Source organism: Scardinius erythrophthalmus (assembly GCF_964197995.2).
Source record: "Scardinius erythrophthalmus genome assembly, chromosome: 3".
NCBI lineage: Eukaryota > Metazoa > Chordata > Actinopteri > Cypriniformes > Leuciscidae > Scardinius > Scardinius erythrophthalmus.
The window spans coordinates 38,257,696-38,273,374 of record NC_138223.1 but is presented as its reverse complement, the minus strand read 5'-3'; the positions used below and the strand labels follow the sequence as shown (position 1 = coordinate 38,273,374).

At 35.7% G+C, this 15,679-nt stretch overlaps 1 protein-coding gene across 1 annotated transcript; it reads right to left on the bottom strand.

Annotated features, from left to right (window-relative positions):
- Positions 1–9,069: 9,069 nt before the first annotated feature.
- Positions 9,070–15,502, bottom strand: morc3b (MORC family CW-type zinc finger 3b; the record flags this gene model as incomplete). The annotated part of the gene is given in 7 exon segments (XM_081360714.1): positions 9,070–9,258; positions 13,476–13,538; positions 13,540–13,621; positions 13,915–13,982; positions 13,986–14,007; positions 14,802–14,931; positions 15,481–15,502. Coding segments are annotated over 7 exon segments (576 nt in total).
- Between the last annotated feature and the right edge of the window lie 177 nt (positions 15,503–15,679).

Here is a 15,679-nt window from a genome sequence, read left to right as displayed (position 1 = left end):
ATGCCAAGAATTGATTAAAAGTGACAGTAAAGACTGTAACACTGTATCAAAAAAAAAATGTATCCCAGTTTCCACAAAAATATGGCGATTATTATTGTATAAAACAAACTGTTTTCAACATTGATAATGATAAATGTTTCTTGAGCATCAAATCAGAATGATTTCTGAAGGATCATGTGACACTGAAGACTGGAGTAATGATGCTGAAAATTCAGCTTTGAATCGCATGAATAAATTACATTTTCAAAATATATTAAAATAGAAAACAGTTCTTTGAAATTGTAATGATATTTCACAATATTAATTTTTTTGCTGTATTTTTGTTCAAATAAATGCAGCCTTGGTGACTGAGCATAAGAGACTTCTTTCAAAAACATAAAAAAAAATATATTTTTCAGTCAATGAATGCAATTAGAAATGTTCTCCTGTAAACAAGTCAGTTTCTAACACCCACATTATTTTATCTTAGCGTTAATGTGTTATAAATGAAACCAAACGGGCCAGTTAACAGTGTTCATGGCAAATCTGATTTACTGGACAGAATGAGCTCAAAATGAGGCAGTTTCTAGCTGTCATTCAGACAATCGAGGCAATTGTATCCAATCACATTCCACTGCATTACAGGCCACTGCACATTTGGACAGTGTCCAGACGTCGCTGCGAGACCTCATGCTGGCTGGGATGATCGCTTACATGCCACAGCCTGAAGGAGAAATGCATCAGACACTGGACGGCTCTGGGTGAGGAACACACATGGGATGGCAGATGCATCAGCAGGCGTTCTCCTGCGCTACCATAACACGCCGTTTCATTCTGAAGTCAAGGGGGGCAATGCCATGACATATGTCTACGCATATCAGAGGAACCTTGAGAAGGAACGTGCACTGCTTCAAGGCTAGAATGTTTCGAATACAACAGCGTTCAAATATTTGGGTTATTTTTTAAAGAAATGAATACATTTATTCATTAAGGATTGTGAGACAACTGTTTTCAACATTGAGAATAATAAGCAATGTTTCTTGAGCGGCAAATCTGCTTATTAGAATGATTTCTGAAGGATCATGTGACACTGTAGACTGGAGTAAAGATGCTGAAAATTCATCTTTACCATCACAGGAATAAATTAGATGTTAACATATATTCAAATGGAAAATATATTGTAATAATATTTCACAATATTACTGTTTTTGCTGTATTTTTGTCAAATAAATGCAGCGTTGGTAAGCATAAGAGAATTCTTTCAAAAACAAAAACAATAAAAACCTCCAAGTACATCAAAAATAAATTCAGATATTGAATGACACCCTATTCTTTGGCTCCTTACAGTGTAAAAAAAAAAAAAAAAAACTTCCTTATTTTCCATTATAATATTAAAACACCCTTCAAACCGATAAATGTACTTGAGAGATAAAACTGCATAAGAAATTATGACTTACTTTTATGCAAAAAAATCTTGAATTAAGCTGGCCATTTTTATTGTTTTAGGGATAAATGTATAAGTTTGTGCTTAAAGGAGAACTCCGGTCAATTTTAACATTGAGCTCATTTTTTTGTACATTTGGAGTGCTGTCAATACAGAGAACAACGACAAAAATCGGTGTTGCCTACACCGAGTTATTCTATTTTTAACATTTGCACCCTGTTGACTTCAATGGGGCAAGTACTAAACCTGCTTTTAGCCTCTTAACATCCTTGATGTGTACAGAAAAGTGCACAAGTGCACAGAAAATGTGAGTGATTCCTTCAGAGTGAACACGAGTGAATCTGACTGCAGTAGATGTGAAAGATATGTATAAAAATGATGTTATTTCAGCCAGCGCAAATACCTGTGTTTACATCCTGTTTTCGGTTGAAGTCCAAAGTAGTCGATTGCCGAGTTCACGCGCATAGGTTTAGTTACCTATGATCACACGCGTGAACTCGACAATCGATTACTTTGGACTTCAACCGAAAACAGGATGTAAACACAGGTATTTGCGCTGGCTGAAATAACATAATTTTTATTCATATCTTTCACATCTACTGCAGTCAGATTCACTCGTGTTCACTCTGAAGGAATCATTCTTCATTCTCAAGTAAATGTAGACTGTTTAAAGACAAAGAAAATGACTAAAAATGCTAATTGTAATTGCTTTAGTGCTTCTCTGTATACTCATCCTCTCTTCTCCATCCTCAAAACCAGCTTTAGGATATTTTATATACTTAAAAAAAAAATGGTATCCTTGATAAGAGATGATGTAATGACCATTTACGTTCATATTAGACCAGCTCAACCTTCTTTTGAGAAATCTTGCATCAAGAGCAACTTTTACCATCACACATTTTCCATCTATTAAGGTAGTTGAATCCTGGCTGGATGAGGTAATAATGGCTCTCATTCTGAACTGCCGCCACAGAATTACTGCAGATGAGTGGCTGTATTACAGTAACTTCCTATCTTTAGTTAAGATCTGACTCCTAACTCAAATCGCCATGGTAACCGATCAGATAAGGAAGGATGTTTCTGTAATACGGCCTCAGAGGACAAAGTTTCTAGTTTTCACTACTTTGATTTGTGGTGTCAGAAATGGGATAATGGGGTTAGTTATCTCAACATAATTGCACACTGTTTTTTGTACAATAATTAAATAGAACATTTGTCAGCTAAAATGAAACCCTGTACAAAATAGTGGGATTGTTAACATTTTTAAATGTTTTTGAAAGAAGTGCTCACATGGCTGCATTTATTGATCAAAAATACAGAATAAACAGTAATATTGTAAAATATTATTACAAAAAAAAAACTGTTTTCTATTTGAGTATATTGTAAAATGTAATTTATTCCTGTGATGTCAAAGCTGAATTTTCAGCATCATTACTCCAGTCTTCAGTGTCACATGATCCTTCAGAAATCATTCCAATATGATGATTTGCTGCTCAAGAAATATTTATAATTATTATCAATGATTTGCAATAGATTTTTTTTTTGTAACAATGTCTGTACAGTTACATTTGATCAATTCAGTGCATCCTTGCTGAATAAAAGCATTCATTTCTTTCTTTAAAAATAAAAATCTTATTGACCTGAAATAAATCCTACAATAGGCTGTTCCACTGTGACATTACATCCTGATATTGGGGCATGTTGTCACCCTTGACAACATTTTTTAAAATTATATAGGGCAGAAATGGTGGAAATATTGAGTAGCTTTTTTAAAAACAAGACTTTAAGGTATGTGTGCCCACTCTGAAAGATAATGTGTGACAACTAGCCCCGGCCTCCCTAATTCACCCTATTCTTCTTCTCTGACGTCTCATCATACCTTCTCTCAGCTCACTTCCACCCTCAGTCGCTCTCTCCTACACCCCTCGACTCTAGTGGTGTTTCTAGCAGAGACAGACAGATATGAGACGGAAGGCCCATTGTGTCCTCATTACGACTTCAGAGCTGTGACGTGACCATACAGCAGGAATTCAATCACGTTCTCACTCCCTAGTGATGCTGCTACTGCTTAAGGGGAGCAGGAAGGCATGAGAACGTTCCCAAACGCTACATATCTGTTATTTAAACATTATATAAAGACTACAGAAGTGTAATCACATTATGGTATCTACAGAAGGAGGAATGGATGCTCAGCTTTGGAAAGAAAGGATACTATCCTCTCATCAGTTCTCACTATCATCAGAGTAAATGATTTAATATCTGCACACTGATTCTTGTTCCGGTGCTTTTTTTGTTGGTTATAATAATAATAGCAACCATAGTGTGAATAATTAAATGTTTGCTTATATTTTCCAGATATTGTTGAGCTTTTTGATTCATATAGGATAAAACTGTGTAAAAACAGTACTGAAGACTGAGCGTCCCCTTGTGGACACTTGGGGAAATGCATTTGGGTAGATGAATAACATTAAGATTAGGTCCAGACTCTTTACTAATATACGTTCAAAAACTGCTAAACTGTAAAAACAATATATGATCAATAATATGACAACGTGTGTTTTGTTTACATTGCTTTAACTCGTCAAAATAGGTTAAGCAGTATTCAACTTTTTTATATGTTATACAAGATTCAACTCATTTTTTTAAGTTAGTCTAATGTAATTTAAGTTGAAATGACTTAAACATCCAAGTTGATTGTACTTAAAAATTTAAGGCAGCAACTTTTTTTTTGTTGTTGTTGTAAATTTCACAAATAATTACAAACATTTTAAACCTAAAGTTTTAAAGTAGAAAGACTTTAAATAGTTAAAATTCGATTAAATTTGTCTTACAGTGTATTAATATTTTCCACATTTCACAACACCTGCAGTTAGATGCAATAAACGTAAAAGACGCAATTGCTTGCAATTGTTGATGGGTGGAAAGTGTTTGCATCTCTATTTTTAACTAACAAAAGCACAAGCGAAACAAGCAGGTACAGAGTCAATACAATCTTCCTCAGGGACTGGTTTACTTCCTATCTTTTAAAAGGGCACATTTAAATGAATTATTGCATGAAATTAGCTAAACTGTGTTAGATTATCTTGGATTAAAAATAAAGTTAAATAGCAGCCCTATAGAAAGGTTTCCAGAAAAGAGATGATGACAAGAAATCACCAAAACCTGTCAACGCAACGCAACGCATTCACAACATCACCCTTTATATATACAACTCTCACAGGCCTTGTACAAGTTGAGATGGACTGATGTGAATAGTGAATTTGAGCTTTCTGATAAGCTGTAATCTGGAATAACTCAATAACTCTAATGTGACTCCATTAAAATACAATTTGAGACCCGTATCTGACTCAGCATGTGGGCCATAAGTCAACATACAATATTCAGAGGGTGTAAAGATTAAAGAAAATCACATAACCCTTGGGATATTACTTATTACAATAGTAAACGTGTAAGAAATGGACCTTTCTAATTTTGCAAGTATAGAAAAATGGCTGACCTTTGGACCTGGTGACTTCAGGATTTGGGTTGGGTGTCTTTTTATTTCTCAGTTCCCAAGTCTATTTCATATTAACCTCCACCAACATTCTGCATGAAATAAAAAAAAGTCAAGTGAAAAATGTTTATAATGTCAAAACAGTCCAGATCATCTCAGTGTGGTTAATAAGACCAGGTTCCAATTAGGTTCTACAAGAAGGTTCCAATTAGAACCTAAAGAACCTGTTACCATCTAGGAATTCCCAACCATCAATGGAACAAAGAAAACAATATGCTGTTCTGCAGAACCTATACTTTTAGATGCTTTTTAATTTCGAGAGAATCATATAGCCAAATACAGTGAGGGAACTAAAGTTCTTAATGAAAAAAAATATCTTTGCTGAACCAATGGTCATCGAAGAACCTTGAACCATAACAGTTCTTTAATGGCATCGATGGTTCCATGAAGAAACTTCATCCACAGAACCTTTACATTTCACATTATTTATAGTGAAAAAAGGGTTCTTTCAGTCAAATGGTGTTCCGTAAAAGGTTCTTTGGGGAACCAAAAATGGTTCTTCTATTGCATCGCTGCGAAAACCCTCTTTTGGAACCTTTATTTTCAAGAGTGTATGGCAAGATTTTTGGTGAATTTTGTTGGTTGGCTTCAGAATATACAGTAGTGCATGAGTCATATGGACTTATTATCTGACCAAATTTTAAGGTTATTTTTCATTTTGGAGCTTGACAGTCCTATAACTTATTCACTTTCATTATATTTATAAATAGTGGTTAGTTTAAAAAAAAAATCATCTGTGTCTACAGAAGGAGGAAAGTCATTCAGTTTAGGAACAATATGAGGGCGATCTAATGGCAACTTTTGGGTGAACTAGTCCTTTAAAGGGGTCATCGGATGCCCATTCCACAAGTTGGTATGATTCTTTAGGGTCTTCATGTAAAGTTTGTAACATACTTTGGTTAAAATTCCTCAATGGTTGTGTAAAACAACACCATTTTTACCTCCTCAAAAAAGTTTTGTTCACAGCGACCCGTTTCGGTGCATGTCTCTTTAAATGATAATGAGCAACTGCTCACCCCACCCCTCTCTTCCATGGGGGGTGTCGACACAAGACACTAAAGTGCTGCCTTGGCGGTCAGAATACAAATGTCTGAGGGCGGAAATATGTTAATAAGGGAAATATGCTAATACGGGACAGTCCGTCAGTGGTCGTGGGCGGAGCATGAGCAATATGACATCATATTGCTCAGAAAATCCAAACGGCTTGATTAATGAGACCGTTTAGGCTTTTTGAGGATTAAAAGGATTTGAGTGAATGGATTTTTTTCATTGTATGGTTGTGTCCACACACTGCAAAGACACATTTATATGCAAACACCATATAAAAGTGAATTTTGCATCCGATGACCCCTTTAAATCACAGTATTACCAGGCTATGACACAGCCATGCACTGCTCTCTAAGACATTCACTGTAAAAAAATATGTCTCCAATTAGTTATAACGACTTAACACACACTAACTAAACTAAAGTTAACTGAACTTAATATTTTAAGTCAAGCACAAACACATACTTTTTTTAACTTGAAACAACACATTATTTCTTATTCTAATGTTGAATTTTAAGTTGTGATAAATAATCACAGCAATATTTTGTACAGTGTTGCATCTGACTTGTGTTATGCCCTGGCAGGGCCAGTGTAATATTTTGGTAACCTTAGGCAATTGGTAGTTGCAATAAGACAGTCATGTAAGCTTCCCAAGAGGTGTCCATTTATAACACTGACAGGTGTTGCATGAAATTCGCCCTTTCCATCAGCTGAGAGGTAAAGAGTCTGAAGAATTGACACGTGCTGGGGCAATCTTGCCTGGTTAGCACATTGTATTAACATCCAGAAAGAAAAATCTCTATGTACACTAGTTCAAAAATTTGAGGTCGGTACGATTTTTTATGTTTTTCAAAGAAGTCTCTTATGCTCACCAAGGCTGCATTTGTTTGATTAAAAATACAGCAAAGTTAAATTCTCATTTTTTCCTGTGATGTCAAAGCTGAATTTGAAAAAGAACAGCATTTATAAAAGTAAAAATAATAATTTGTTACATTATAAATGTCTTTACTGTCACTTTTAATTTTATGCATCCTTGCTGAATAAAAGTATTCATTTCTTTCTTCAAAAATCATTCAAAATAAATGGGTCTGAATAAGAAGGCCATCAACTTCTGACCTTCAATTCATAGGGGTTTTCATTAATGTTTTATGTCAGTCTCTCCCTGGCAGACTGTGATGGTAAAAATAAAATAGGCCTTTTAATGATCAGGTCACATCTATAGGTTTTATTTTCAGCGCAAATGGATGTAAGAAGATAGGTCACTTCTGAGGTCACACTCAGAGTGCCCTTTTTATGCATTTATTAGACGGTGTCTTTAAAAGTAGATTAGTGTGTGTGTGTGTGTGTGTGTGTGTGAAGAGCAAGAACATATATAGAGGCCATAGTGAAAAAAATATATGAGAAGTGATTCAATCTATGAGAAATTAAAGGGATAGTTCACTTTGAAATTAATTTTTGATATGTTTTAGCTTACCTCAAGGGCATCCAAGATGTAGGTGTCTTTGTTTCCGCAGTAGTTTCAATTTTGATATTTTTAGGTCAAACCGTTCTTGTCTGTCAGCCATATAATGCAGGTCGATGGTCACTGTATCAAAACACAAGCACAGAGTCCAAATTAAACAATTCCCCATCGTAAGTACACATTGATGGCCTAAGACACGAAACGAGCGGTTTGTGTGAGAAAATGAACAGTATTTATATCGTTGTTATCTCTTGAAAACAGCACACGTCTAAATGATCTGACGGCGCGGGCGGGTATAGATACATAGATGTCGCCTTGGCTACTGCAGTTCATTGGAACGAAACCGTAGCCAAGCGACATCTAGTGTATATATTTATACCCGCCCGCGCCGTCAGATCATTTGGACGTGTGCTGTGTTACAAGAGGTAAAAACGATATAAATACTGTTCATTTTCTCACACAAACCGCTCGTTTCGTGTCTTAGGCCATCAATGTGTACTTACGATGGGGAATTGTTTAATTTGGACGATGGGGAATTGTTTTAATTTGGACTCTGTGCTTCTGTTTTGATACAGTGACCATCGACCTGCATTATATGACTGACAGACAAGAACGGTTTGACCTAAAAATATCCAAATTGAAACTACTGCGGAAAAAAAGACACCTACATCTTGGATGCCCTTGAGGTAAGCTAAAACATACCAAAATTTATTTTCAAAGTGAACTATCCCTTTAACATCTGGTCCCTGAATGTGAGCATATTAATGTTTATTGGAGCAGGTCCGTTCACTCGGCAGCCATCTTGGTTGCGCTATTTTCTAGGCATGCAAGACCAGCTCCAATGTACTTTATGGGGGAAAAACAGAAATGTCCGAAACATTTAATAAATTTGGTTTCTTAACCTTATATCACACTGAAAAACTCTGAAAAACAAACAAACTTTTTTTAAGCTAGCCCGCTAGTAAAAACACAAAAAAACACACAGGTGAAGCCTCTTTCAGAAAGGCTCTTAAAAAGATTTACCCCAATCAATTTTCTTCTAGTGATCTAGAAACCCATTTCCACCGCATAAGAAAAAAAAAATCATGCTTTGGTAAATCATACCCATGACATACTAAGTCATAATTATGGGATTGCAGTCAAAATTAGGAGATAAAAAGCAGAAATTATGACTTTCTATGTCGAAATTGAGTTTTTGTCATAATTTTTTTACCACTTAATTGAATTAGTATGTCATAATTATGAATTTATCTCACAATTTCAACTTTTTATGTCATTATTTTGACTATTTTGATTATTTATAGCAAAGTATGCTTATTTTATATATATATATGGCAGAAATGGGCTTTCATAGTCTCCTCCAACCCTTCAATATAAATGTATCTAATAAATGTAAATATATAACAGTATGAAGTATATGAGAAATTGTATATTTCACCCAGTTACAACTAAATTTTACTCCAACACAAGAAATTCTAGGTGTATATACAAATCTTTAGAATCCAATCTGACAGACATTCTGAAAATCAGAGGGACTGTTTTATGTGAACCGTATCTGTGGCATCACTGCTGTAGTCCACATGCTCAAGACGACGAGAAGGAACGAAAGACACCAGCAGACGGCTCAGGTTTAGACGCAGTGTCCTCAGTCTGGAGCTGTCGTCTTTCTCTTCCTTGCCTCTCTTGCTTTGTTCCCAGGAGCTTTGACAGTTGACACTTCAGCTGATCACACAGGGCAGAAAGGCTGGTCTTCTCCTCCACTGCCCTCTCCAGCTAGACACAGCTCATAGAAAATTCAATACCTTTAGGGAAAACATGCATAAATAGACTTTTGTAGTTCCAGAAGACAAAATGAGTAGTGCTGGCCTGTGCAAAAGTCAGTGCCACAATGCTAGGCTGGTTGTGGGTGTTGATATGGTGTTCTGTGAGGTTGCTTTTGAAATTTTGGACTATCGTCTCTTTCGCAGTTACGCTCATGTGACGAAAACAAAAGCTTATCATTTGAATGAGTTTTTAAGCCTTGTGGTTTGTGGCGCCGTATTGGGCTTGAATGGTCAAATACACACACTTACTGTATGTGAAAAAATGCCCATCTTTGCAAGTATCCTTGTAAACAGTCGTTTAAGTAACGAAATATCTCTAAAGTGAACTAAAGCTATTCATTTGTTTCGATATTTGAAATAAAGTGGAAATAGCATAAAATATAAATATTAGATGAAAAAGTTCAATTTAAAAAATGTAAATGAAAATTTGAAATATTGCCTTGTCAACTAACTGACTTAAAATAAAATAAATTCAAATTGAAGAACTAAAATTACTAAAACTAAAGCTGAAATAAATATGAATGCTAAATAGAAAATAACAAAAGCACAACAAAATTACTAAAACTTATTGAAAACTGGATATATACAGTAAGTATAAAAGCAAATTCAAAATACTCATAAATACTACATAAAAATACTAAAATAAGTCTCTATGTACATAAAATGAATACTAGTTGTAGTTGACCAAAAACATTCTGTCATTATCTACTCACCTTCATGTCGTTCCAAATTTTTTCTTCTACAAAATAAGACATTTTGAAAAATGTCTCTGTGGTGGTTTCCATCACGCTATGAAAGTCAATGGGGTTTAATGTTGCTGACTATTACTGTATGGACAGTTCAAAACAAGAAACATTCTTCAAGATATCTTATGTGTTCGGCCAAGGAAAGAAAGTCATACATGTTTGGAATAACATTACATGACATGGTGAGCAAATGAGGACTATTCCTGTAAGGAAAGTAAATGTGCCATTTTGGAAAGGACAATTGAGTCTCTACCTTTAAATACATTTAAAACATGTTCAACTAAATGGTTTGGGGTTAGTAAGATTTTTTTGAAAGAGAAATGTATTTATATTTTTTGATGAATCATGTAACACTAAAGACTGGAGTAATGGCTGCTGAAAATGAAGCTTTCAGCCATCATAGAAATAAATTACATTTGAAAATTTCAAATGATAGGGTACATTGTTTTAGTAACTCGTCCTAAAATGTAACTTGACAAGTTACAGTAAATACAGTGAAAAGATGTATAACACTCAAGTTTGTTGTGTGGTTTGTTCACACAGATATAACCGTGGTATCACATGCTCAAATGTTGTATTTTTCAGCTGAGAGAAAACAAGATGAAAACACACTGATTTTCATGAAAAGCCTAAGTGTAAGGGGCCTCTAATGAGGCATGTCATTAACACGACAAAAAGCCACATCAGAGCCTCTTCAAACTAAGTGGTAAGGCGATTCAAAGCTATTTTAGTATGGCTTTTATGTGGCATACTGGTATTGCATCTTTACCAGACAAAACAGAGGCTGGTGGATGTCTGGGTGCCTGACTGGTTGTTAACGCCCCGGTCGCTCTTGAGCTCTAAAAGGAAAAGACGAGATTCTAATATTGCTTTTTAATGAATAATCAATTTGTATTGGCATCTGGGACACAGGATATTTTATTTGTTTGCTTTAACACCTTCAAAAGATTTAGAGTATCATATCATCTCTCCAGAACTTCATAGAGTTCAGGTTTGTCTTAAAGCATATTAAAAACACCACATAGACATATAAACAACATTAAAAACTTGATTTTCTCACAGGACTAACAGTAACAACACTGCTTTGTGTTCCACCGAAGAAAGAAAGTCATTGAGGTTTGGAACAACAAAAGGTTGAGTAAATAATGGCAGAGGTTTTATAACAATTCCTTTAAATTAGCTAAAATTTTTTTGTGTGTGTTACGTAATGGATAACGTAGAGCGAGGCGGTTGTTATAGCGAATAACTACAACCCCGACAGGCTGAACGGGGTCTTGAATCAGCCTGAAGGGGTTGTATTCGCTATAACAACCGCTTATTACATGGCTACCCACCAAATAAATCAATAATTTGACACAAAATATTGATTTAAAAAGGAGTTTATTGATTTAAAAACGATTGTCTTGCTTCCGCTAAAGAAAATAGTCCGTTCCGTCTCTACGGTTAGAATCCTGCGTCCATATCAACACTTTGTTTTTCATGGCAACGGTGTGTTATACTTAGCAGCGGTCTGTTATCAAGAAATAACAGACCGCATTCTACATTACAATTCAACCAAGCCATGTAATAAATAAATATATATATACAGTATACAGTACCAGTCAAAAGTTTGGAAACATTACTAATTTTAAAGGTCCCGTATTATGCCCCTTTTTCACAAGATGTAAAATAAGTCTCTGATGTCCCCAGAGTGTGTATGTGAAGTTTCAGCTCAAAATACCCAACAGATAATTTTTTACAGCATGTTTAAATTGTCATTTTTTGGGGCTCAGAAAAATGCGCTGTTTTAGTGTGTGCCCTTTAAATGCAAATGAGCTGCTGCTGGACGACACAGGGGGCGGAGCTTCATGAGCTCGCGCTCAGTCTCTCAGGACAATTTCATCTCACGGAATGATGATAATATCAGAAACTCTCAGTAACGGAGTTCAGTTCGAGTCGGACAATAATGACTACAGAGTCAGAGTGCTGTATAGAGATGAAACAGGTATAGTTTAGTAGTTTAATTACGGTTATTATAACGCATTTGTCATCTGCTTGTATGTATCCATTATTTATTAATAGCCTACAAGTCTGCTGTCTGAATGATGATCAAACATATACTGATGGGTTTAATAAAGTTTATTGTACATCACACAAAAGATGAAGCGGCAGTTTTACTTCAGAAAATCACCGTAAGATCTGAGTAAACACAGTAAGTTATTAGAAGTGCGCAAGTACATAACCGAATTTCGGTAGAGTTGATAGAGCATTCCTGTGGATGCCGCCACTGGGCGGAGGTTAGTCAAAAAACGGTTTTAATGACGTCATTAAAGAAGAAAGTAGAGGGATGTAGTCCAAACGGGCCGTTCAATGTAGTCAACAATATCTAGCTTGGCATTGAACTTTGAGTTTTATAATTTTACAGATATTATTTATACTCTAACAACAACATTACACACTAACTAAAGTTTGAAACATGGGATCACGAAGAACGGGACCTTTAATGTTTTTGTAAGAAGTCTCTTATGCTCATCAAGAAATAACAGACCGCATTCTACATCGGAATTCAACCAAGCCATGCAATAATGACAGGTTATTAATGGCAGTACTCACAACACATCTTCTATTGCTACTGTGCACTTTGATTCCTCTTTCTTTCGTTTGTAGCGGATTTCGTTCCAGTACTCCTTGTGCATGATCTTCCTGTATAAAATAGTGCCTTTTCCATCAAAGTAGCCCAAGGGCACCATTTGGGGTAAATGCCGGTAGAGTGATAAACAGCGTTTGTTCAGCTCACCTGTATTTATCGGTGTCATCAAAGTCTTGTTTGTTGTGAGTGGGCTGAAGGAAATTGCACTCTATAACACCAATAACTCCCACACCTTTTCTTTCGGCCTGTTATAAAAGCAAACCACAGCTTTTAGTATTGAATTGATGGGTAAAGGAAGCAGAAGAAACATGCAATAATTTCTGGTTACCTTACATTGGCAGCTCACTTTCAAGTATGGCTTTATCAGCCTGTTCTTATGACACATCATAATCCCATAATGCTCTTTGCTTTTGGTGTTGTATCCGAAAGTGATGAGTACACTCTTGTTCTGAGCAACTGAGTTAAGAAATGCTGAGAAGGTGATGATGTTGAATGTGTGCACTCCAAAAAGCAATCTATTTTGTAAAGATACAAGGAATGACGGCCTGTAGTTGTGGCCTGTAGACTAGTGGATATCAGCTGGCTCTTCACTCTTTGCCCTCGAATAATGATTTGCATGAGAGGCTTCGGATATAAGATGCTACAGTATGCCTACATTACAAAAACATAAAGAATCAATCACGCACCTAAACCAACTAAACCATCTTTTTTCAATTGACATATTTACCTCTTTAGAGTTCTTACTATTTATATAATTGCATTCCACATTATTGTGAGATGTGCTATGCTCACCTGTAATGATGAATATTCACTTTCTTGAGTCATGGCGAGACCACTGTTGCTCCTCTCAATGATGGTCGCCCCTGATCAGAATGTCATATTTAACTGTGTAAAAGTCAAATTCAGTGTCGCCAATTCTCCAGCTCCATTTCTCCAGTCTTCAGTGTCACATGATCCTTCAGAAATCATTCTAATATGATGATTTGGTGCACTTCTTATTATTATCAATGTGCTAAACAGTTGTGCTTGATTTTTAATGAAAACCATGAGGCAATATTTCAGGATACTTCAAAAGAAAGTTAAAAAAGAACAGCATTTATTTAAAGATACTTATTGTTAGTAGAATGTCTAAAGTGGACCATCGAAATAAAGTGGAACCACAAAAAGAAAAGAAAAATGGAATCTTTGCACTATCTGTAATAAAATTGAAAGCAACGCTGAAGAAGAGTACTGGTTATGTCCATCGCATCTAAACGTGATCATGGGCACCAAGACTCGCTGAGCTCTGATGTCCTCGAGTTAAGACTGGGACAGGAGTTTTACACTTTCGAACAACATTCCAATCAACCAATCAGATTTGAGAGACAAGTTTAGGGTTTATGTCAAGTTTAGGCTTACAACCAGTCAGGTGCTTCTACATCACCTCTCATTTCCCTCTGATTTTCTGTGAGTTAGGTTTAGGGGTAGGGATAGGGTTAGGACTACATTTTCGGACAGGACTGTTGTTCCAGGAACAACAAAATATGTTGACTGATCCAGGAACTTGTCTTGCTCGGCAAAATCACAGTGACCGCTGTTAGATATTAGAATGGTTTCTGAAGGATCATGTGATGGTAATGATGCTGAAAATTCAGCTTTGCCATCACAGGAATAAATTACATTTTCAAATATATTCAAATAGAAAAGTTACTTTAAATTGTAAAAAAATTCACAAAATTACTGTTTTTACTGTATATGTTTGATGCAGTCTTTAAATGCAGCCTTGATAAACATGAGAGACTGATCAATACTTAATAGATCACCTGGTCAAAAGTTTACAGCTCCATTCATTCACAGCTCTAGGCAAGATAAGTATAGTAATTACAAGAAGCCAATTATGTGTTGTTAATTGTTCTGGCTTTGGGCCCTAATGCTCAGTGTTGGTTTAATGTTATAGGCTTTTAGTGCTAATGACATAAGACCACTGTGAATCCCTTGAATTAAGTGAGTTCTTGATTCTCTTGCAATTATAACAACCGGTAATTACAAGTCCATTTCACACACTTTTCACTTGCTGTACTTAAAATTAATAATAAATTAGCTTAAGTGACTGGACAGGCATGCTGTTTTGCCTTGTACCTGAGCATCGTGTGCAGTCTGGCTCTGGTCAAACCCTCCCCATTATCGATAAAAGAGAGACAGTCTAGTCCTCTGATGCATGTCCAGTCCATCCAGATCTGTCTGGCACGAACATCTGGGTCATAAGCATCTGCAACACAATTCACTTTTCACGAAATAGTATTCGACCAAAACTGAAACATCTGATGCAGTGTTGCTAATTTAGCGAGATTTAGCGCTAGATTTCCTAGCGCTACTAGCTACCAATCTTGCGACTTATTTGACTCCTGGGCAATGTTCGAAATCGTCCCCTAAACCCTCCTTCACTATTCCCTACATCAGTCTACTAATTCCACTTTAAGGAGTATTGCCCTATTTAAAGGTATTAGGGGCGATATATTATATCATATCCCTGTAAATCACCATAGCCTACCATAGCCTACTGGCTCCGATGTCTGACAGAAAATATGTAAATAAGAACATTTTTATTGAACATATTTTTTAAAATTATGGATATTGTCAGTAGAATTTGTTTTTAAGGTAGAAAGTTATAATTAATTATTATTAAAATATGTTGACATTCTTAACAATAAAAATTCAAAGGTCAAAATGACTGCATTTTTTCACCTTTTTGAATCCAACAATCATCATTACAGAACATAGTAGGCGAATCTACTATTTTTGTTTATAAATTACTTACTGTGCTCAGAGGAATGCCACATTTTCTAGTGGCCATATTGCAGGAAGATCTGTTAGATATTTAAGAAAACTGCATAGAAAGTTTTGTTACTTAACCGAGGAGCTTTTGCTGTCTGTGTCCAGATGTAGCGCACACTCTGCTCTTTCACTCCTTTACATATTGTTCTGAGCAATAAATGCTGGTATGAATGTGTAACCAC